General features: G+C 52.9%; 2 protein-coding genes across 12 annotated transcripts in view; one reads left to right on the top strand and one right to left on the bottom strand.

The window, feature by feature from the left end:
* SZT2 (SZT2 subunit of KICSTOR complex) overlaps positions 1-15,968 on the top strand; it is a 54,378-nt gene extending 38,410 nt beyond the window's left edge. For 6 of the 11 annotated variants that reach the window (XM_085231168.1, XM_085231170.1, XM_085231169.1 and 3 more), the window contains 20 exons: positions 348-445; positions 588-720; positions 830-957; positions 1,807-1,857; positions 2,455-2,585; positions 2,979-3,161; positions 3,524-3,794; positions 4,028-4,107; positions 4,431-4,556; positions 6,283-6,488; positions 6,604-6,697; positions 7,716-7,796; positions 8,225-8,299; positions 10,797-11,010; positions 11,262-11,445; positions 11,768-11,890; positions 12,155-12,656; positions 12,935-13,051; positions 13,445-13,513; positions 15,258-15,968. In XM_085231168.1, coding sequence (XP_085087294.1) covers positions 348-445; positions 588-720; positions 830-957; positions 1,807-1,857; positions 2,455-2,585; positions 2,979-3,161; positions 3,524-3,794; positions 4,028-4,107; positions 4,431-4,556; positions 6,283-6,488; positions 6,604-6,697; positions 7,716-7,796; positions 8,225-8,299; positions 10,797-11,010; positions 11,262-11,445; positions 11,768-11,890; positions 12,155-12,656; positions 12,935-13,051; positions 13,445-13,513; positions 15,258-15,401 — 3,010 coding nt within the window. In that variant the 3' untranslated portion in view covers positions 15,402-15,968. Of the gene's footprint in view, positions 1-347; positions 446-587; positions 721-829; positions 958-1,806; positions 1,858-2,454; positions 2,586-2,978; positions 3,162-3,523; positions 3,795-4,027; positions 4,108-4,430; positions 4,557-6,282; positions 6,489-6,603; positions 6,698-7,715; positions 7,797-8,224; positions 8,300-10,796; positions 11,011-11,261; positions 11,446-11,767; positions 11,891-12,154; positions 12,657-12,934; positions 13,052-13,444; positions 13,514-15,257 lie in introns of those variants that run through there. The other 5 variants (XM_085231173.1, XM_085231174.1, XM_085231172.1 and 2 more) reach the window with 4 other exon arrangements.
* Positions 15,969-16,166: 198 nt separating this feature from the next.
* Positions 16,167-18,570, bottom strand: HYI (hydroxypyruvate isomerase (putative)). Its single transcript, XM_085231179.1, has 7 exons — positions 18,222-18,570; positions 17,444-17,558; positions 17,263-17,341; positions 17,038-17,087; positions 16,756-16,825; positions 16,479-16,613; positions 16,167-16,298 (listed from the first exon to the last, which is right to left on the bottom strand). The coding sequence occupies exons 1-7, from the start codon at positions 18,527-18,529 to the stop codon at positions 16,210-16,212; spliced, it is 846 nt and encodes a 281-aa protein (XP_085087305.1). The 5' UTR covers positions 18,530-18,570; the 3' UTR covers positions 16,167-16,209.
* Between the last annotated feature and the right edge of the window lie 3,774 nt (positions 18,571-22,344).

The following is a 22,344-nucleotide window of genomic DNA, read 5'->3' on the forward strand; positions in this document are numbered from 1 at the left end:
GTACAGATTCCACTGGCTCTGTGTGCATCGTAGCCCTCTGGAGCGTGTCCCCTTTCCTTGAGGTGTCACCCTTATGCAGCCAGCTAGAGGAGAGCTGCCTTCCACACAGAAAGCCTCAAGCCTTCATGCTAGAGTATTGCTGGGAGCGCTGCTGCTTGTCCTTGTGCCTTCCTTGCACTGTAGGGCCTGCACGTCTGTCGCTGCTAAGTGCAAGGGCTGTAACAACTGAAATAGGGGTTTCCCTGGGATCTCCCTTCTGGATCAGGAAAAAGAACCATTGTGCCTTCTTGCCTTTGTTGCTGATGACTGAGATCTGGTATAATCATGCTGCATTTCTTTTCTCCCAGGCGCCGAGCCTGCCAGTTGGAAGAAGGAGATGTAGGCACTATGCACTCGCTCTTCAATCAAACCTGCCAGCAGTGGATGGCATTTATGAACCACCTGGGTATGTATCTCAGGCCCCAGCTCCTGCAGATAGGCTGGGGATGGGCCTTTCTTTTCTTCTTCATATAGCACCAAGCCATTCCTCTTCATTCCTTGCTTATCTCTAGCTAGTTGTGCGCACTATCTCTTCCCAAACTATGCAGGGTGCCCATCAGTGCAACAGTGCTCAGCAGAGATTGTGTCCCGTTTCCTCCTGTCCTCCATTCTGGTGGAAGTGGTGAGCCTGGTCACTTCCCTAGCGAGTGACACCACTGTCAAGGTGTTTGAGAAGATCTGGTGAGTTACACAGTTTACAGGAGTCTGTCTGGCACTGGAAGATGCTAATATGCCAGTCCCTATTCTCATGTCTCTATTTGTCAGCCACCTTTGGTGCTCTTTTTTGCAGCTGCCATCGGAGCACTGCCTTCCTGCCCTATAAACCTGGCCAGAGCGCCAGCCCTCGCCCTGCAGCTGTCAGACACTTCATCCTGCTGGGACGCAACTTCCACCAGTGGCGCTGCAGCACGGAGCAGGGTGAGTACTGCCTTGTAACACTGGTCATGGTTGGCTAAAAAGGCCCTGCTCCTGGTACCCTTGAAACTCCTATCCTGCACTACGAATGAAGCGATTATATTTGTACACTACTTCTTCCCAGTACTTTGTATAAAGCTTCCTGGGAAGAGTCTCTCAGTAAGTAGCACCTGGAGTTGAGTTCAGCTCAGGCCTTCTGGAAAAGCTGACATGGATGCTCTGACATTGTGACCTGTTAGCTTTGTCCTCCACAAGACAATCTACTCCTTTAGTTGGTAGAAGTGTACTGAGTGAGCCTCTCCTTTGGGCAGAACACAGGACAGCTGTGCTTGCAGAAGTCACCAAAATGAGGCACTGCTCACTGCAAGTGCTCACAGCTCAGCATGATTGAGGCCTCTTTTCAGTTGGGACCAGCAATCCAGGTCCTTCCGTGTGAGGCAAGCATGTCGCTAGAGCAAAAACACCCCTTTACCCATTGTCATCTGCTTACTTTTTCATAGCCTTCTTCAGCAATTAACAAAGACAAGCTGACCTGTCAGGGTCTGGAATCCAGCACGGAATGTGCTCCCAGGTGCTCTGCCAATACCTTTCTGCTTTTTCTCTTGGCTAGGCACAGCAGAGCTGAGACAGGCTTGTCTGGAGCGTAGCTCTTTGAGGTGGGGAAAATGGGTCACCCTGCTGGGAAATTTTGAGCTGGTGGTGCGTGCTGGTGGTCCAAGTGATGTGTGCTGTTGCTATCCCTTCCTCTCCCACAACTACACTGGGTCCCAGGAGGGGTAGCACTGGGCTTGGCTGATCTAGTACAGTTGGACTATGCTCCTTCTGAGGAGCTGATGTTGTCTCTACCTTTAGACAGCAGCAGCGAGGAGGAGCAGCCAGTCCCACCTGCTCACAGGTTCAGACGTAAGTTCGTGTTCAGCATGGTGCTGCTGGAGCGATTGGCTTGAGCAACAGCTGCTTGGGCAAAGTGGCCAGGCTGCAAAAGGCTCCAGGCTGGCTTGTAGGTGGTGATGTTGTGGCAGGACTCATTGTGCACATCCACAGTCAGGTCTCATGTGGTTGCTGTAGTGCTCTTCTAATGCCAGAAATGCATCATTGGAAACATATAGCTTGCAGAGGAGATCTGCTCTTCTCTGCTCAGTTAAGCTTCACAATTGTGTGCATGATGCTAACATCTGGGACTTGTTGTGGTATGGAAAAGATTAAAGATATTGCTGGGACCATGCTGTAAGTTAACTGGAAACGTCAAGGAGCAGAACCAGGGTATGCTGAGTGATCACACAGGATTGCCATGGCAACATTGTTCACTTGTACACTTATGAACAAAGGTCCCAAGAGGGGAGGCTTTGGGTTGGATTGGGTTTGGATTGGAAAAATACCAACGTGTGGGCTGCGTTCAACTGTCCTTTGAGAGTGATGAGCTGAGCAGTATCATGGCACCAACGTTCTGTCATTCTGGGATGAACTGGTATTGAGGGCAATAACTCTGGCTTCTTTCAGCTCACAAAGGGCTCCAGCGCTTCGAGGCCATGGAATTCAGCTCAGCAGAGAGAGGCTCTGACCCAAGCATTGTTGGGCGAGACCTGGCACCCCGACAGAGGTTCCTCTTCATGGAGATTGTTGACAAAAAGGTAATAATGATGCCTGTGTGATACTGTCTCCTGAAAGCCATGCTGCTGTAGGCAGCTGACCTGCCCCAGGCAGAAGCCCTGTGCCACAGCAGAGCAGGGGGCTCCCTGCAGCTGTCTTGACTCCTCCTGTTTCACTGCAGGCTGTAATTGCCCTTTCTCTTCCCGTAGCAGTGGTCACATCAACCTGGTTACTTGTGCTGCCAACTCAAGTGCTGCCACCTTCTGCTGGAACTATTAACAGGGTTGCAATAAACGAGCAGTTGTCATTCTGTTCCAGCCTTACTATCTGAAAGCAACTGGAGCTGCAGCAAGTCCCACCCAGAGCACCTGGGGCAGTCTGTCACCTTTTTCTAAGCAGATCCTTCACCCTTCCTCCCCCTCTTTTCTTTGTAGCTGACGCTTTACACCTACAACTGGTCCCCAGACCTGGGGGCCAACTTGAACTGCTCACTCATTCGTCTGCTGCAGTGGCAAAATGCCCGCTCCCACATCGTGCACTGCTTGATCAGCCAGAAGATGGGACTATTCCACCACCACTGCTTTATGGACCCACCGTGGCATGAGGACAGCAAGCAGGTAGGGCACCCTGCCAGACAGAGCAGTCCTTTCCCCATCAGGAGGAGTTCTGGCAGCTCTGGGGTCTGAAGAAGGTGTGTGTGCTGGTTGGCAAGGCATCTTCAGGTGGTTATATGTCCAACCAGAACGTGTCCTGACAGAATGCTGCTGTCGGTATTATTATTTGTGGCTGGAATACTTAGGATGGAAGAGACTGCGGAGTGGGCTTCCTATTGCATGCTAGAGCAATACTGTCCTCTGGACAGTGGTGGAGAAGGCCAACAAATGTCTGCAGATGACCAAAATTGGATCTGCTCTATTGTTATGGGTCCTTGCTCCATAACTAGCAAAAGAGTCTTTCATAGCTGCTTCTGCTTTCTTAGGAGCCAAATCCTTTCCTGAACTCCACTTTGGAGGTGGATGCACTGATCCGGAGCTCGTGTCCCCCACCTAGCAAGGAGCAAGGCCGGCTGAGCAGCTCTGCACGCAGCCTGCCATCTCTGCATTTCCATCCTGATGTGGTGCCCTTTGACGAAGCTCTGCGGGATGTTACCACTATCAAACGCATACCCCATGGTCCAGAGTTGGGACCTTTTGACCCTGTGGCTCGACATGGGGCCCAATTCCTGGAAATCAAAAGCATGGAGAGGAAAGGTAAAGCAAGAGACATGCAGGGACTAGAGCCTAACTGCCTGATCACACTCCTGCTCCTGGAAAAGGAGTGAAAAAAGCAGAATGAGTTTTGGCAAAGGGGCAGTTGTCAGCTATTCCTGCCAGGATGTTGTGAAAGGATGGGTTATGGCCAGTGTTGGGGAGTACAGTGGGTAGGGTAGGTGTATAGTGGAATGGCTGTGGCTTCATACATCTGTCTGTTCTCTTTCCTCTAGAATTGGAGAAGCAGATGAAGATAGAAAATCTCTTTGTGACCTGGCAGCAGAGATCAGCACAGTCAAACATGCCTATCAGTGTGAGTGCAGACTGGGTTTTCATACAGAGTGCTGGCAACACCAGCATTCCTTTTGTAGGAGGGAGCATTGGAGCTCAGATTGGGATTTATGCTGGGGATGGTGTCTGGCTGTGGAGCAGTGCTCTCTGCTTGAACTTCTAGGCCTGCTGGCCTCTAGAACTTTGCTAATGAGTCTTTGCTGCCTAGCATCGGAAGGGCTGTAAAACAGGGTGGTTGCCTCTGAAGTTTAATTCACACCTGAGCAGCAGGATGGTATTGTAAATAGCTTGTTCCTGGTTCTGGTGAGGGATGTGCGCTTGTAACTGTGTTGTTGTGCTGTGCAGCTGTCAGACCTGGAGACCCTGAAGCAGTCCTCACGCCTTGTTCACTACTGTGCTACCCCACTGCTCTTTGACCCAGCCTTCCGGCAGCAGATCCAGACTGACCAGCAGGGCAAGGTAGAGGGGAAGGTGAGTGTCAGCAGAAGCCAGTTGGGTTTGACTTTTGTGCACTTTGGAAAAAGGGATGGCTTTGCTTTTTTTTTTTTCCCCGAGATAGTTCTGCTTTGAGCCAACCCCTGCATTATGGGATGAATTTGCAACCTTAGAATAGGGCATTCACCATGGTGAAGATGGAGACAGAAAAAAATTGGGTCCTCAAAGCCTTCTTTGTGCAGTCATACCATCCATGGGATGGGACTTCCCTTTGCTACCCAGGGAATCCAGAGCCAGAGTCTAGCAAAGCTATCAGCATGCTGTCTGTTGGGGAAGCTAAACCTCTCTCTATATGTTCAGTAGCCAGACCTGTAAAATTTGTCGAGACCCAGTAAATAGCTGGAACAATTGAAAACAAGCCACCTGAATCCTGAGCAGGTTGCAGCCTGACAGTGTCTAACCTGTGCAGATGTCATACTGGCTGTTCGTGGTCTGTGTGTGTGTCAGAAAGGAAGAAAAGACTGTGGAAATTTAAATGTCAGAAGGTTTTGATGGTCTTTAAACAGAGGTTGCTGCAGAAATTGAGCACTCACGAGAGAAAGGAAAACTATCATCACAAAATGAAAACTTTGTTTTTTGGAACAGAACAAAATGAAAACTGGCCATTCAATTTAAAGAGCCTGGGAGCAGGGCATTGAGGTTGTGTATTGGGTTCTGTATCACCAGAAAATATATCTCTGTACAAACGAGATGTCAAGCTTTGAGTCACCCTGTAGTGGTTCAGATTGATCAGAACAGGAAAAGACTGTGAAGAGCTCAGAGATGGCCTTGAGCAACCTGTGAAATGAGTGGTGCTGTGGGAGCAGGACTTGGTTTCCAGGAAGGCAGAGCACCATGGGGGTAGGTATTTGAATTTCTCCCATATTGAACATTAACTGCGGAGCCTGTAGGAGCAAAGCAGGCAGCCCAGTGGATTTCTGCAATTCATGAGCAGCTTTGTGCAAAAGGCAAACTATTTAGAATACATCAGAAAGGTGTGCTAATATTATGGGTATTATTCGTACACCTTTCTAAAATACTTATGGATGAATATCTTTTGGGCAAGTGTGAGTCCAGCATCTCATAGCAAAGGCACTGAACTGCAGGGACTCAGAGAAGGTAAGGTCAGAGAGTAGCTGGAGAGACCCTACTAAAGAGACTGCTTGTAGGGTAACTAAATGAAAAGGCAGATAGAAACATGTGAGAGCATCCACCTGCTGAAAGGAGAGAAATCAAGAAAAGAAAGCTTAGAGTCTCACAGCACAAAGACAAGGAGTATTCAAATACATCAGAAGGGGAACTGAAAATGGTGAAAAGGAAATATTTTTCATGTAATGTTACTACACTACTAAGCCAGTAATAAAACCCGAGATGTTGCAAGGATTCATAAGAGGACCAGATTCTTACATGGCAACAGGAGCTGAGCACTGCTGAGCTTTGTGAACCATTTGTGAGCTATCACAACTATGCTAGGCGTTCTGGGGAAGAGGAGATGAGTTATCCCTTTCTGCAGCGTACCTCTTCCAATAGTTTGTTCCAGTGCTGCTAGGTCAGTCAAGGGCTGAGTGAATACTGGATCAGGTATTGCTGCATGTGCCATAGGTCGGTGTTACTGCTTTCTGGCAGAAGGAAGTCTGTCTTCTGTTCATCGTTCTGGCGCTATCCCATGGAGCATCCCCTCTCACAGCAGCTGTCCTTAGGAAATTCTTTTTTTTTTTTCCAGAAGCGCCACCGCTCAAATGATTCTACAGCATCAGGGAGAGACCGCAGCCACAGCTGTGATTCGACAGAGTCACTGCCCTGCAAGCTGAAGGAGGAGCCCTGGCTGCAAGAGATGTGCAATGCCTTCTTGCAGCAATACATCCAGTACCTGCAGAGCATGGGCTTCATTCTGGTCCAGGTGCGGCCGCCCTCACCTACCACTCGCAGGTCAGTGATGTTCTGGAAATCCTGGTAATGAGGAAGGGCTGACATGGAGCTCTGCCCTGGCTTGGCACAACAGGAGATGCTGGCTGCCCTGCTCAAGGCTCTCTCTTGTTTCCAGTAGCACAAGTCGGATCCGAGCTCTGGCAGCAATGGGTGTGGAGGGGAGAGGATCCTTTTCCTATACAAAGCCAAAAGCAGAAGGGAGTCCAAAGGTGAGTGCTTATGCTCTTAGAGAAGTGAATCTGGGATAGAAGTCAGGCTGTGGGCAGAAGTAGGGCAGTTCTGGTTGCTTTTGAATCTATTTTTCACAGAAGGGACGTGAGAGAGCAGAATAGAGACTGGTGTGCAGACAGGCTGAGCAGGCTGTGGCTCTTCATTTGTAAAGAAGAGGCAATGAGGGAGGGAAAGGACAGAGCTCTACCAAATCACAGCCAGATGGAAAAGGGATTGACTCACTGCTGTCATTTTCATTACCAAATGGGAGTATCAGGAGCAGGTTCTAAAGCAAAAGGAGTCTTTCTTAATGCAGCAGCAGGTAATAGCGATCTTTGTCAAAAGGTTTTGTGAAAGCTAAGAGCTTATATGGGTTTGAGAGAGAATAACCTGGAAGAGGAATCTATCGGAATTCCTAGGTAGGCAGAAACCACCTGTGGTTCATGAAACCCAGGGAGGATGGAAGCATAACATTTGCTGACCCTGTTCTCACCCTTTCCTGGTACCTGCTTATGGGTGAAGCTGGTACAGGACTGTGGGCAAGACAACACCTTGCAGTTAAAACAAGAGGAGAGCAATCCACTGAAACAGGTTAACAGCAGGCTAGTGATTTTCCTGGCAGCTAAGCTGTAAATCCCAGCTGGTTGCCTTTGATATCTGCTCTGTTGGGCAGCTGTGATGATCTGGGAAATACTGAGCAGAGAGGTGGGAGTAAGGTGTTGTGGGCAGCATTACCCCTCGGCTCACTGTGCCCTCTTCTGGAGACATCCTGCCCTGAGCAGGCGGGAGGTGAAAGCAGCAGCATCTCTGGCATGCTCTCTGGAAGGCTGCTTATTAGCTTTATTAGAATTCTTTTCATTCTCTAGCATGTCTGCTCCCTTACTACCAGTGAATGTGCTCAGTTGATAAAGTTATTCTTCTTCCACCTCTGCCGCAGAACATCTTGGCAGCTTTGCATGCTGGTGTGCAGGCTGCTCTGTGCAGAGAGCCTCTCCAGCTTTGTCCTTCTCTTCCCAGAGCACAACCCCTGCTGTTGCCACCTATCATCTGCAGAGAGCTCTTCCAGGTGGAATTGTGCTGATGGAGTTGGCCTTCCAGGTGAGAGAGAAAAAGAAACAAAATACAACAGTCGGAGGGAGTTTGGGACAGACTTATGAGGAGACAGTGTGAGTGAGGAGTGTGGCAGGAACGTGCAACTCTGTCTGCCTCTTCCACAGTACTGCTGTACTGTAGGGACAGTTCTGTGGGACCAAGAGTAGTCAGTTTTGCCTGGAAGGGAACAAACACAAGATGCAAGGCTTACCACCAGGTAGGACACACTATGCTTAGCCATACATTGGGTGGTTTATCCCAAGGTCTGCTTTGTTCAGACACAAGAGGAGACAAAAGAAGGGAGCAAGAGTACCAGAGACCTAGCCCAGCAGATGAATTGACAAGTGTGGGGTGCAGCCAGCCTTGTGTGGGCTCCTCTTAATCCTTGGAGAGGCCCAAGGCCCACGATGTACTCAGTGTGCTCTTTCCTCTAGGGCTATTACTTCTGTGTGAAGCAGTATGCGTTGGAGTGCTCGCGGATCCCCATGGGCCAGTCTGTGAACTCTCAGGTAATGGCTTTGTACAGCTGGTGCTCCTTGTGGCTAGGTACTGCTCTGGGAGAGGCAGCGATTTGTGGGACAGAGTAAGCATTTCATGTGCAGCAAGTTGTGGAATGCTTTGCTCTCACCTGGTAAAGAAAAGTTTGCAGAGCCTTCTGCAGTCACACATAGCATGTTGCTTCAGCAGACGGAGTGCAATGAGAGGAGGTTAAAGATTTTAGAAGAGGATGACTCTTGTTCTTTGGGGAGCAAGGCAGCACACTGGGGAAGAACAAGAGGAACACAAACCATTTTTGGCAAAAATGGCTGCTCTGGGAAAAGTCAGTATATGGAAACCAAAAGTTCTCTGCTTCCATTGAATGAAAGGGAAGCAGAATGGTAACAGGGATCTGTGAATGTGGCTGGCTGCTTTTTGCTAGTGGAGATAATTTTCTGCACCACAGGCTCTGGTTCTTGACACCTCTGTGTCTTGTTCTATCACACCATGGGGCTGCCTGCTCCCTTCTCTTTTGGTGTGTCAATATCTCCTGCCTGTCCCAGGGCACTGGATAGATGCTTAGAAAGGCTGGATGACCCCAGCCTGCATGAGGCAGGAGGGACATGTGACTACTGTCCTTTCGAAGATGGCTGCATAGCAGAGCTGCATCTTACATGAACTGTTCTTGGCATATATAAGCTTAAAACCTGCCTGGACCTTGCTTGCAGTCCCTGAGGGTTTGCTGGACCTTTCCTGGGAAGTCTGTGTTGCATCGGGCAGGTTACCAGGCTGCAGCTGGCATTGCAGCGTGTGCCAGGTCAGGCTGAGCCTTGGGAGGGCACAGTACTAGGAGTATTGGGCTTGCTGCAGACCTCTGGCCAGCTTTCCCTCATGTTAGAACCAGCCCACAGTTCCCTCAGATGGGGCAGTTGGGCTCCTCCACCCTTTCTTTCTGCTTATCCCAGCCTGTGCCTCTGTAAGACGAGCTGGGGCAGGAACCGGGCTGCACAGCGCCTTGTCCTCCTTCCCACTGGCTGTGCATCTGTCTCCATCAGGGCACTCTTACAGCCAGAATTCGCAGCAAGAGCTGCATGGGACACAGCTTCATCTCTGAGTCTGCAGTACGTCCTCTCTTCTCACTGCCACACTGGGCACAGCAGGACCTGCCAGTGCAGGGCTGAGCCTCTCACTGGCTGTGCTTTTACGCCTCCTGCTCCAGCCACTAGCCTCCTGTGCCAGTGTCTGCTGTATGTGCTTCAGTGGACATCAGAGCTTCGGAGGAGGATGGGATGGGCCTTGGGTGCTTGCATGCAGGCAGTGCTGTGTGCTCCTTGCTCTTTGCCCTGCCTTTCTGGGGCAGAGTTATAGGCTCTTCTCTGGGCTGATCCTGGATGTGCAGGTTGCCCTCTGCCTCGTGGCAGTGGCAACACAGGTGGTGCAGAGAGCAGACTGTTCTCGTGTCAACATCTCCTGCCTGCTGGTGTTACCTGCTTATCCTGTCCTTAAACCAAGGGATTATGGTGTGGCTCAGCTGCCTGAAGAGGTCAAAGAGCTTAAAGACCTTACGATAGCACTGTGAGCTCCTGGCACAAGGGCAAGGCTGAAACCTTCACCAACACTGTCCCCTGCCACACTAGCTGCCCCTGTGTGAGCATGGCTGTCTGTGTGTGCAGCTGGTGCTGCCCTGGATGACCAGTACACTGAGTAGGGGCGACAGCCAAATGCTGGTGAGGCCTTCTCTCAAGCTCTGTAACACCTCAGCCACCAGGTCATCCAGCTTCCCAACAGCCAAGCTTGGCTTCTGTTACTGAGTACAGGGCTTTAGAAGCTCTATGGTTGCCCATCTCTGAGTCCAATCACTTGCATGGGTTCCTGTGCTGCCTCTTGCTCCCAGGGGATACTCAGTAAGTCAGTCCTTACCTGTAGATCCAGAACTCACTGGGGCTCCAGCCTCAGTGTATCCTGTACGTGCTCAAGGACTGGGCCATGCAGAGCAGCACTCAGATGGAAGGAGGATCGTAGAATTGTTGGGGTTGGAAGGAGGATCACAGAATTGTTAGGTTAGAATTGTTAGATTCCATCACTCTCAAAGGTTGTCTAATCCCTGCAATAAGCAGGGACATCTACAGCTCGATTATGTTGCTCAGAGACCCATCCAGCCTGACCTTGAATGTCTCCAGGGATGGAGATGTGTCCTGCTTCATGTCCACATGGCTTTCAGCTTAAGGGAGGATGTATGTTATGCCAAAAAGGAGGCTGTGCCAATTGGTTTGTGCTGCTGCCGGAGACCTGCAGCAGCAGGATCAAGTCTGGAAGGTGCCACCAAACTGGATCCCTTGAGGTCCTCAGGGACCAGGTCTGCAAGTCTGCTGTTTGCCCTGTGCACACAGCTTCTGGGCTGCATCCTGCTGTGGTGTCAGGGCAGGGGTGGCTGTGCTGGTTCTGCCATGCCTTGCTGTCAGCAAGGCTCTGTAGAAAGCTGTGAGGTGCCTGCTAACTCACCTGCTTTCATTCCTTCTTCTTCTACAGCTCTCCATGCTCTTTACAGAGGAGTGTGACAAGGTGCGGGACCTCATGCACGTGCATTCATTCAGCTATGACTTCCACTTGCGGATAGTCCACCAATATCTGCTGGGCTCCCACATGACGCTCCGCCAGGGGTACCATCTCACTAGTTTCCTGGAGGACTTCATTGCCCATCACACTGACATCCCCAAATTTGGTCGCAACCATGTTTTCCAAGGTGAGTAGCCAACGTGTGATCATTTGGGGATTGATCATGAGCCCATAACTTGGCAAAAGATTCCCAAGTGCTTTGTGAACACATCTGACTCACTGAGTGGCAGGAAGAGGGTGACGTGGTGCCCACCGTAGAGAAGTTGTTAATGCTTTGTTGTGGAAGGGAGGCTCACTGCTTTAGAGCTGCATCCCACAAAGTAGTTTGTAGGATACTGCTCTGTCCTCCTGTGACAGCAATGTGTCTTTCCCCATTAGGCATGCTGGCCCTGCCCACCAACATGATCACTGCACACCAGCTGTACAACTACATTGCTGACCATGCCAACACCTACCACATGAAGCCGCTGCGCATGGCCCGGCCAGCTACTGGCATTGACAACAAGAAGGGGACTCCAGGCACAGAGCAGAATGAATATGCACTGGTCTCTATCTGGAACAGGTATGTGCCTCTGCTCCAAGTTCCTGGAGCTGCCTGAGGCTGACCAATGCCATCTGAGAACTGAGGAGATTGCCCTAAGGTGCCAACAAGGCTGTCTCTGTCCTACATAGTGCCAGGCAGCACTCTGCTTTTTTGGAAATCATACCCAGCAGAAGTGGTGTGTATGGGTGTTTGTGTGTGCACGTGCACTTGCCTCGCTTCCCGTAACATTTCTGAGGAATCTTATGGTGTTGAATCCCACACAGCCAGCAATTCTGCAGTACCAAGAACTCTGTGAGAACAAAGTGAGGTCCCCTTCTTACAGATTTGCTTTTCCTCCCAGCTCAGGCTCCTACAAGGACTCAGAAGGTCTGCGTCACCATGATGATTTCGATGTGTCTCTTCTGGTGTGTCACAGCGCAGCACCATTTGAGGAGCAGAGCGAAGCAGAGAGGCGCATGCTCCGGTGAGAGCTGAGGGTCTTGAGCCATGTCATCAAAGCTTCCTAACTGGGGAGGAGGGCACTGGAAGGGTGGGCTTTGTCTGGTAGGTCACAGACGGGTGTGGTGCTGCCTGGGGAGGTTCCTCGCAGAGGACTGGGCAGTGTGCTGTCTGTCCTCTAGGCAGAGAAATACCCTTATAGCGTGAGACAGGGTGCCCACGGTTCCTGTGCAGCCCAGCTGAGAAGGGAACAGTCCTTCCCTTGGTGACAATGTCGTCTTGCTCTCAGGTTGCGTTTCTACGTGATCATGACCAGCCAGAGGGAGCTATTCCCCCGGCTCACAGCTGATATGCGGCGCTTCAAGAAGCTGCCACACTTGCAGCGAGAAGTGCTGGAGCCCGTGGTGGGCCCGGCAGCATGGGAGGCAGCAGAGCCAGAGCCGAGCCTGGGGCGGCCACAGCCGGTGGAACGGGAGCTGTGGCAGGACGTGGAGGACAGCAGCGAGTTCTACGCTGGGGGAAAACAGGTCCAAGTGGGGCCAGGGCTCTTCTACACCTCACCGCTCTTCCCCTTGCTGGCCTCCGAGGTGGCCTCGGCCCAGAAGCAGCTCAGCAGCATGGTGCAGCTGGCCAAGTGCCACTGCCGCAGGGACAACCTCTGGAAGCGTCTCTTCCTTCTGGAGCCTCTGGCCTCTGACAAGTTGAAGTTGGGCAAGTTGTCGCTGGTGGAGCTGGAGGAGCTGCTTGATGCTGTGCACGGGAAATCCATTGCGGATGTGGACCCGCAGCTGGTGAGCAGCAGGGCTGTGGTCATGGTGCCCTGCTCTGGGGAGGGACTGGGGCCTGCAGGATGCAATTCCTGTTGGATGGGAAGGCAGAGGCAAGAGTGTGTTCTCTAGCTGGCAGAAGAAAGAGGAGGCTGCACAGATCCATCTATGGAGAGTTACTGACCCTGGGTCAGTGTGCCTCACTGGGCTTTGAGAGATGCATCTCCTTTTGGATCTGTGTGCTGCTGTCACATTTGTGGCTGCTGGTGTCCCCGTTTCTTAGCCTTCCTCTGTACCCATAGGGATGCTTCCTCACCATGACAGTCTCCTGGTACCAGAGCCTTATCAAAGTGCTGTTGAGCCGCTTTCCACAGAGCTGTCGGCACTTCCACAACGCTGAAACTGGCACCCAGTACCTGGTAAGACCCAGCCCCTTGCCCACCTGCAGCTGTCTCCCCTTCCTAGGGCCCCTGCCTGCTGTGGCTTCCCACTGCGTGAGCCTCATGGTGCTGTCAAGATAACGGGGTGCTGTCAAGCTGCCCTCTGCTGTTGCTGGTGCAGTGCAAGGTGTGTGCTCTTGTGGCCCAGCAGTGTCTGCCTCCCTGCCCCTAAACAAGCAGTCACTTCTTTCCCCACAGAGTGTGATATCAGGTGTGTCCCTGCAGTTTGGGAGTGCAACCAGTGAGCAAAGCAGACTTGCACCTCCAATGTGTCAGGCATCCTGCATGTGAGGGTGTCCCTGGGTGGGTGTTTATAACCCTGCCAGGGTTGTGCTGTCTCCTTTTGAATGTGTGCTGTTGCTCTCTTGACAGGTTGTGCTCAACCAGAAGTTCACAGATTGCTTCGTTCTTGTGTTTCTCGATTCTCATTCAGGAAAGACGGTAAGAACTTGAGAATGTGAGAGCAGCTATACAGGGGTTCATCCAGCAGTGGCCAAGAGCAAGTGCACTGTGGGGAGAATAAGTCAAGAAGCTTGTAACTCCTTTTCCAAATAGTGTCCCAACATCTGGCAATTTAGCACAGCTAGACATGGCCTTTGTATTTAATACCTTCAGTGGCTTTATTTCTTCTGGTCAATTTGTAGAATCCATGATTTGCCCTGACTTGCAGCTCCATTATGTTATTACAGCCTGGCTAAAGAGCTGCCCTCCTTGGCTTGTTTTTTGGACCTACTTCTGCTCTTCTTATCTGATGCCCCTTTGTTCTTACATTGGAAAAGAGTGAGCAGTTGATCCCCTTTTCTTCCACAGGGTTGCTTTCAGATCATGCTCACAGTTGTTTCTATCCAGTTTGGGTCCTTGTGCATTCAGTCCAGTACCAGAGCACGCTCGCTCCAGTGTTTGTCTTTGTGTTTGTCTCACTGGTGCCACCTTGTGATCCTTGATAAACCCAGACCACCTTCCTCCTCTCTCCCCATGAACTCATAACAGAAATCCTGACTTTGCATTTTGCATTTAGCATTCGTCCCTTTCCTGTTGCCTCTCAGAATTCCTTAGTGCTTTTTTTTTTTTTTTTTTTTGTATTAGTGCCTCAAATTTTATCAGCGTGCTTCTCTTCTTTGTGCCATACTCATTAAAGTACAAGTCAACATGAGTCCCTAAACCTGTCCCAGAGGAACTCCATTTGTAATCTCTCTCCAGCCCGCTGCTTCCCTGTTCAGCATTACCATCTTCACTTTATTTTTGCATTCATTCCTGTCTTCAGTTTACCTAAATTTCCCGTGTGGTACTACATCCCTGAAGCTTCCTGAATCTTTCCTGAAGATTAGATAAGATGCACCATAATTCCTTTGTCTAGAAATATTACCTTATCAAAGAAGAATTAGCACATCCAGCATTAGCACATCACTTCTGTAAAACAGAACTGTGTGTACCTTATGGTTCTTCTTCCCCAGGTCTGCTCTAATGCCTTGCCTGCAGTTGGAGTTAGGCTCACAAATCACTTTCTCTTAGTCTTTGGTGGCAGTGCATTTGCTGTTTTGCATGGCTCTTCTTGGGGCTTTACAGGTGTGCTAGGAGACCCTGGCTACTGGATGAGTTGTATTTTGACTCTGGAGAGCATCCAAGTCTTGAGTCCTGCCTCCACGATGCTGATCTGAATGCAGAGTTGCTCACATTTTTCTTCCTCATTGGTTCCTGCAACTTTCCCTTCCGCACTCTGTTCTCAGCACCCCTCTGCCCCCGCCCTGCCTGCTTAGTAGTTACTAATGAGAATGGAGCAGCTAGCATTTATTTTTAGGATTGCAGTTATTACATTTAATCTCCTCCCTTTCCCTATTTGTTCCACTCCTACTCTTTGCCTTTGAAGAAGAAATTTCCCTCTCATTTCCCTGGAACCCCTTATTACTGTGAAGGCAGCAGGACCCCCTCACTCCCAAGGCAGCTGCTGCTGGGGTTGGCAGAACTGCAGATGCATGGGGGCTGGTACAGGGTGAGCATGTCCTTATTGCCTCATTTTCCTCCACGAAAACTGGGAGGAGGCTTCAACTAAGCACCAGCGTTGTGCTGCTGGCATTTTGGGATTTCTCTAGTACCTGCCTGACACTGCCAAGCAGGTGCCTACGCAGTCGAACTGGGGGCTGTTCATTTCCATCCTGTGCCCTAACCTGCTTCTTCCTCTTGGCAGAGCCTCACCGTGGTTTTCCGAGAGCCATTCCCTGTGCAGCCCCAGAACAGTGAGAGCCCTCTGCCGCAGCTCGTGTCCACGTATCACCACCTGGAGTCAGTTATCAACACTGCCTGCTTCAACCTCTGGACAGGACTGCTCTAGCATTGCCACCACCTCCTCCTGCAGGAATAGGCACTGCACCTGTGCACATTTGTGCTGTGGGTGATGATAGAGAGGAACAGGCTGCTGGGTGAGACCTGTTCACAGCACTGCTGGCAGCATGCACGCCACCAGTGTGATGAGCCTGGGGCTGGGTGAGGGCAGCCCTGCTGCTCCCCTTGGGCTCCAGCCCAGCTGCACCTCCCTTAGTCATTGGCTGGCTGCTGGTGACCCTGAGGACAGGTTTTAATGGGTTTGAATGGTCTATGAAGGCCACGGACAGGGGGTTGGCTGTTGTAGCCTGGCTGAAACAGACTAATTTTTGGGGATGTTGACTTCGGCACCTGCAGTGACTTCTGTCCGATAAGGTGTGGAGGTGCAGGCTGGTGGCACGGTGCCTTCAAGGGGAAACTTTGCACCTTCAGGCAGGGGGCACCTGCTTCCAGCCCTTTGCTCTCAATAGGAGAGCACCAAGTGGGATAGGAAGGGTGAATGGACATGAGGAAGGTTTTGTGGAGGTGTACATTAAATGATGATACATTAAAGCCATGGATATATTTGTGAAATAAATCGAATCAGCTCCCCACTCTGTGTCACAGGTCAGGATGGGGAAAGCCTCTTCAAGGCAGCAGAGGCACCCCTGTCCCATTGGGCTCTCCCTGGAGCAGGGCAGTCTTGAGTTTGCATTGGAGTCTCCTTCTTGCTCAGAGCAAGAGCAGCAATGTGGTCCTGCTTAGCATCCCCAAACAGAAGACACACACTCTCACGTTAGGCTCATTGGTTTGACATTTATTCCAATGCTTTCCTTACTTTACTCTGTTGCTTTTCTGGGCCCACCAGGTTTCATGCCTTTGCTCTCCCAGTATGAGCGCAGCCAGCCGAGACCTTCTATTGTGTCTCCTGCATGGCAGATGAAGGATTGTGCTGACAACCCTAGCCAAGCTTCAGCAGCTTCTGCTCTTGTTTTGAAGTGGGGCCCCACTGCCTACCACCCCCGTCAGGTCTATCTTTGCACAGTCCTGGAGGATCAGTCCGTGCTGGGATCTGCCTGGGGGGTTCAGAGCACACAGCCTCACTCACCTTTTGGTGCGTACTCACAGCCCACATAGCCGGTGTAGCCGAGGGACTCCAGCAGCTTGAAGATGTAGGGGAAGTTCAGCTCCCCAGGGCTGTCGGGCTCATGCCGCCCTGGCACCTGTGCAATCTGGATATGACCTGAGGGAGATAGGAGGCTGTGCCCCAGGCAGCCCTGCCTGCAGCCATCCATCAGCAAAGGATGGGTTGACCTGAGAGCATCTCTTATTCGCAGCTTCAGGTCACAAGACTGGGAGAAGCCAGGTCAGACAGAGGGCATTACCAATGAGCGGGAGGTATGTCTCCAAGTTACGTGACAGATTCCCATCCATGATCTGGCAGTGAAAGAGGTCCTAAGTAAGAGAAAATTCAAGAGAGTCATTGCAGCTGCTGAATGGAGGATGGCTGTGCCACACTTCCTGCCTCTATGTCCTCAGAAGGAGACAATGAGTTCACAGCCTCTAGGTCTCCCTGTGCTGTGGGGATGCTGGAGCAGGGCTGTCTGGCCCTGAGCCCTGCCTGCAGCCCTCCAACTGCTGTGCTGTGCACTCAGGGCTGCACTCACCAGCTGCAGCCTCAGGTTGGGCCGTCCCACCTTCTCCAGGATGGCAGCAGCTGAGGGTGCAAGAAATGAGAGTTGGTTAATGCCAGGCTGAAGTTTTCTGAGGGTTTCTTCAGTGTCAACCTCCTGCCTCTGTACTCAGACAGCAGCCAGGGATCTGCCCTGTCAGACAGCCTAGGGCTGTCTCTTCCCCTGTGTGGAAGTCTTTGGGAGAGCTGTGTGCTGTACCTTGGTGTGGGGTATTCAGGAAGTAGCGTGGGTCGGTGATACGGCTGTTAATCGGCTCCACCAGCCCCACCATGTCCTCCTGTCACAGCAATGTCCACTCAGCAGCACAACCTCCACATGCTGTTAGTGGCAGCTCCCCATCTGTGGAGCTATTCCCGCAGAGGCCCCACTCACCCATTACCTGGGCCAGGACATCAGCAGCATGCCTGAGGTTCTCGATGAAGGTGGCCTCCATCTCACCTGCCACTGCTGCCCGCTCTGCACCCTGTGGCACCCGCCCAGCCATCAGGTGGATCCTGTGGGCACACAGAGCTCTGCTCCATCCCCAGGTCAGGGGTGGGAGCTGACACAACTGCTCTGCAGGCACAGAGACAGCGCCTGGCATGGGCCATGATAGGCTGCAGGCAGGATGCAACAACAGGGCTGGAAAGGGAGTCTCAGGGAACTATTGGGTGGAGGAGCAGTGAAAATCAAGCAGTTTTCAGCATTGCTGTTAATGCAGAAAACAAGCAGACTCAGGTGTGGATCTGAGTGCGGGACCTTGATCTATGCTGCTGAGGGAATTAAAGATGCAAAGTGAGCAGGGCACTTCGAGAGCAAGTTGTGTCACTACTTTCATTTCTTACAACGCACCTGCAGCCCTCAACAAAGCAACCGTGACACGGGGAAAATGGCTGGTACAGGTGGGGAGGAGGAAAGCTGCGAGAGGGAACGCCGCGCGGAGCCGAGGACAAGAGCCTCGGGGCAGATCCACGGGGACGGAGCAGCGCGCCCAGCTCCTGCGAGGGAGCAGCTTCGGGCCGCGCAGAGCACGCGGCAGCCCGGTACGGCTCGGGGCGCTGCAGGCCGAGTTGCGCGGGGCACGGAGCCCGGCGTGCCGCTGCGGGGCGACTCAGCCGAAGCCCCGGCTCCGAGCTCCGCGGGAGCGGGACGCTGCCGGGGCTCTGCCTCGCACCTACCTGGGGCAGCCCACGGCACGGGCGTACTGCACGGCCGCGGCCAGACCCTGCCGGAAGGCGTCCTGCCGCCCGGGCACGGCGCCCAGCCCCATCTCGCCCCGCTCCCCGTCCCCGGGCGGGGTGTTGAGGAGCACGACCCGAAGCCCCGCCCGCTCGGCGGCGGCGTGCAGCGCTGGAGCCGGGCAGCCCTCGGGCCAGGCCGCCTCCACCGCCTCGAACCCGGCGCGCGCCGCCGCCTCCAGCCGGGCCGGCAGAGCCGGCAGCTCCGGGAACAGCCACGAGAGGTTGGCCGAGAAGCGCAGCGCCATGGCGGGCAGGTAGGCGGGACTATGCAAAGCGAGAGCGAATATGGAGGGAGGGAGGGGGCGTAGCCTCGCTTGACGTGGGCGGGGTACGGAGATACGGAGCAGCACCGCCGCCATCTCGTAGTGCCGCTTCGAGGTGGGGCGGCGCGTGGGTTTGGGGGACTGTGGCTGCTGCAGGGCGGCGTGCTGGGGGAGCACGGCACAGAACGGCACAGAACAGCACGGCACGGCGCGGCACAGCACGCGGCCTCCCGGGGCGCAGTGTTTCTGCCAGGTGTTGGTCTGACACACACCTCGTGCTGTGTTAATTGGTTTCCTGGGGAGCTTGTCTGCACCGGGGCCTCGTTATGCAAGGTGCGCTCGCTTCCTGTCCCACGCTGTGCATATTTTACCATGTTTTACCTCCACCGGCTCTACGGAGCTGGGCGGGAGCACGACCTCTCTCTGCCGTGTCATAACCGGGACCCGTCCCTGGGCTTTGTCCTAGCACCGAGGGGTTGTGTGGTTGTGCAGTGCCCCAGCAGCACGCAGACTGCCTGCACCAGTTTCCCCGCCAGGAAGAGGCAGCAGAGCAGCCCCAGCTGCACTCGTGACATCCCAGGGCTGTGCTTTCCTGCGAGCATCCGTCCTGGTGTGGCCCCACAGCAGGTGTTGGGGTCAGGGCAGTGCGGGCCAAGGGGAAAGCAGCAGCGAAATGATCCATTACAGAGTCTCAACTCAATTAAGGCTATTGATTAATCAATTAGAAGAAGCTCAACGCAACTTCTCACCAATAATCAGAACTGTCCCCTGTGATGGACAGCTGTGCCAGGGTGCAGGGCTGCAGTGTGTGTCCCCGGAGTGCATCACCAGTGTGCACACAGTGCAAGCCGGCTCTGTGGGGCTGAAGGAGCGCCTGTCTGGCCATGCCCTACAGCCACATCTGGAGCCTGAGAGGTGGTGATGTGAGCAGGAGAGGTGGGCGTTTGTGAGCTCTCGCACCAAACCTGCCCTGTGAGCGGTGAGTGCATCTGTTGAGCTCTACAAATTAATGGGTCCTTTCTATCTCTGGTAATGTATTTCATTGATTTTCCCTTGTTATAACTGCAGTTCCTGCATTGCAGTTCGGTGTTTTGTCACTTTACCTTGACAGGGCACAGCGGATTTACTCACTGCTGCTTGGCTGGCCAGGGCAGTGCAGTGCCATGGGATTGCTGTGCTGTATCATGCACCCCGCCTGCCCTGCAGACACAGCCCTGTGTGCGTTTTACTGCCTCACAGAAATCAGCCCTAGCTTACTATTGGCCAGCTGAAATTTTGGAGCAGACTCGTCCGTGACCCCTGTGATGGCAGGGCTGGGACAGTACAGCAACTCAGCAGCCAGTTCCCTGCCAGAATTGCGGGGCGGTTCCTGTTGGAACCTGGGAAACTTGCTCTTGTTCAGCCAGATTAATGACCCATGTCACATGGGGGGTCTGGGGAGTCACTTTACTTCCAGTTTGTGCTTTGACCCCATGGTAGCGTCATTGCTGGGCACCGCACAGGAAAATGTGCTGTCCTCTCCCCAAAGCCAGGGCAGGGATTTCTGCGTTAACGAGCATGCTTCAGTCCCAGCCCTACTTTGTTACGGCCCCTGAAAGCACTCAGCTAAAAATCCATACATCATATCCTGGGAAACAAACGCACAGCCTCCGCCAGCGTTATGGCCATCCTTCATCAGTGAGCAGCGAGCCGGCTCTGGATGTGATATAAATCCCAGCAAAGCCAAGATGGGAGGCAAAGACCCGGCACCCCAGCCTCCTCACGTCAGCTTTCAGCCCCGAGCTATGGGTGGGCAATCCCCATGCAGGTCTCTGGGGTGTTCTTGGTATCACCAGATATTAACGAGGAGGCCAGATTCTCCCCTAGCACTCAAAGGAGGCCGGCACGGGCAGCGCCTGGGCCTGCTGAGCTGGCAGATGTTGTTTAACATTCCCAGCAGTAATTAATAGATGGCTTCATCACTCTTATATGATTCAAACATGTCGTCCTGCTTCTTTCCAAATACAGAGCAGAAATATTTGTTAAACGTGTCTGGCGTTTTTGCACAATCATTAGCACTCAAACAATTCCAGCGGGCGCAGGATTTATAGCCTTGCCAGGATTTCTTTTGGCCTTATTATGCCTCAGACATTCCTCCCTCCTCTGCCGATTCCTTTATCAATTTCCCCCTGATTTATGCGCTTGTAACTTCTCCTTCACCACTAATATGAATTTCCCCTTTCCCGCCCATTCCTGGCCACCCGCCGCAGCCGCCATTTTGTCTCTGTGGGCCCTGCCCTGGGCTGTGCCCTCGGTGGGGCTGCCTGTGCTGCCTGTTCCTCCTCCTCGCCCCCGAGGCATACGCTTGTCACAACTATTTTGTCAGCTCGGAGCGATTCCCCTGCACCCCATAATCTTGATGCCAATCAGCTCCGTAACAACCACTTCGGTGGGGAGCGATTTCCCTGCCAGCCCAGTGCTGCACACAACTATGTCAGCAGATGCCTGCAATCACGCTGTCGGCGGTGGTGTGCCTGGGGAGCGGGCCCAGCCCTACAACGGCCCCAAAGCTCGGCCCCAGAGCTCACGCCTTCCCCATGGGCTGAGAGTGCCAGCATGGGTTCATCCCCAGCTCCATCTCCTCTGTTGATGACATGGGGACAGGACTGGCTCTGTGGCCCTCACCCGCAGTCCTGCCTGCTGCGTCCCCATGCAGCCCGGTCACCATGTTAAGCCATCTCTTAATTAATCAGGCTGATTGTAATGTGTTTTTAGGGCATTAAAATTCAATTGTGGAATTCTCCGTTGGCTGGGCTCACGATGAATACAGAAGTTTGCCTAATTAGAGCTGACACACAGCCGGCGGGAGAAGCCGGCCAGCGGCCCCGGCAGAGCTGCTCAGCCCATGTCCTGCACCCGGCCCCATGTCCCTGCCCCAGATCAGTGCCCCCACAGTTGTAGGGTGTCACGGGTGCAACAGAAGGGGCTGCAGAGAGGGGCAGCTTCCAGGTCTGCTGCCATGCCCTGGGATGCCAAGCTCAGCTGGCACCGTTCCGGGCACAGCGTCCCTGTCTCTGCTGGGGCACGATGCGACACTGCAGTGTGGCACGGGCAGACCCCACCATGGGCACCAGATGCTGCGTGGGACACTCAGAGCAAGGGCCCCGTGGCAGTGAGGGAAGGTGGTACCTGGTCACACCATGCTGAGGACAGCCCTGGCCATGCAACCTGCACCAGTGCAGGGCCAGGCACTAGCCAAGAGCAGCGGAGACATTTTCTTATCCACAGCATCAGGTCTTCTCTGCTGTCATTACCACGGCAATTATCATCTCATTTGGAGTCTTTAGCTGCCATAATCTGTCTCTTGCACTGATTTATTCTGCAGGCCTCTTCCAGAGCAGAGCAGGAGGGATGGGGAAGGAGGCAAGGAGGGCCAGGGGACGTCCTCAGCTGGAGCAGAGATACCCCCAAGGGAAGTGCAGCATCTTCCCTGCCCTGAGACCATGCATGTGGTCCATCTCAGGATGGACAGTAGGATGCATTCCTTAGGATTCCAGCTCTGAGAACTGGAGCTGCTGCTTTCTGTTGCATCCATAACCACACAGGGTGGTGTGTTTCCCTTTCAGGCCAGGACAAATGCAATTTGCTGCTCCTCAGCACAACTTGGAGAAGAATTATTGCCTCCACAGGGACAATGTGGAGGCCAAGCCATGGTTTCATCACCTTTCTCTTGTCTCCAGACCAGGCTGCTGCTTGCTGTTGGTTTCTCTGTGATTGCTTCAACAATTATCTCCCGCTCCCCACCTCTCTTCCAGTTG

This window comes from Meleagris gallopavo, chromosome 10 (assembly GCF_905368555.1).
Source record: "Meleagris gallopavo chromosome 10, MGAL_WU_HG_1.1, whole genome shotgun sequence".
Lineage (NCBI taxonomy): Eukaryota > Metazoa > Chordata > Aves > Galliformes > Phasianidae > Meleagris > Meleagris gallopavo.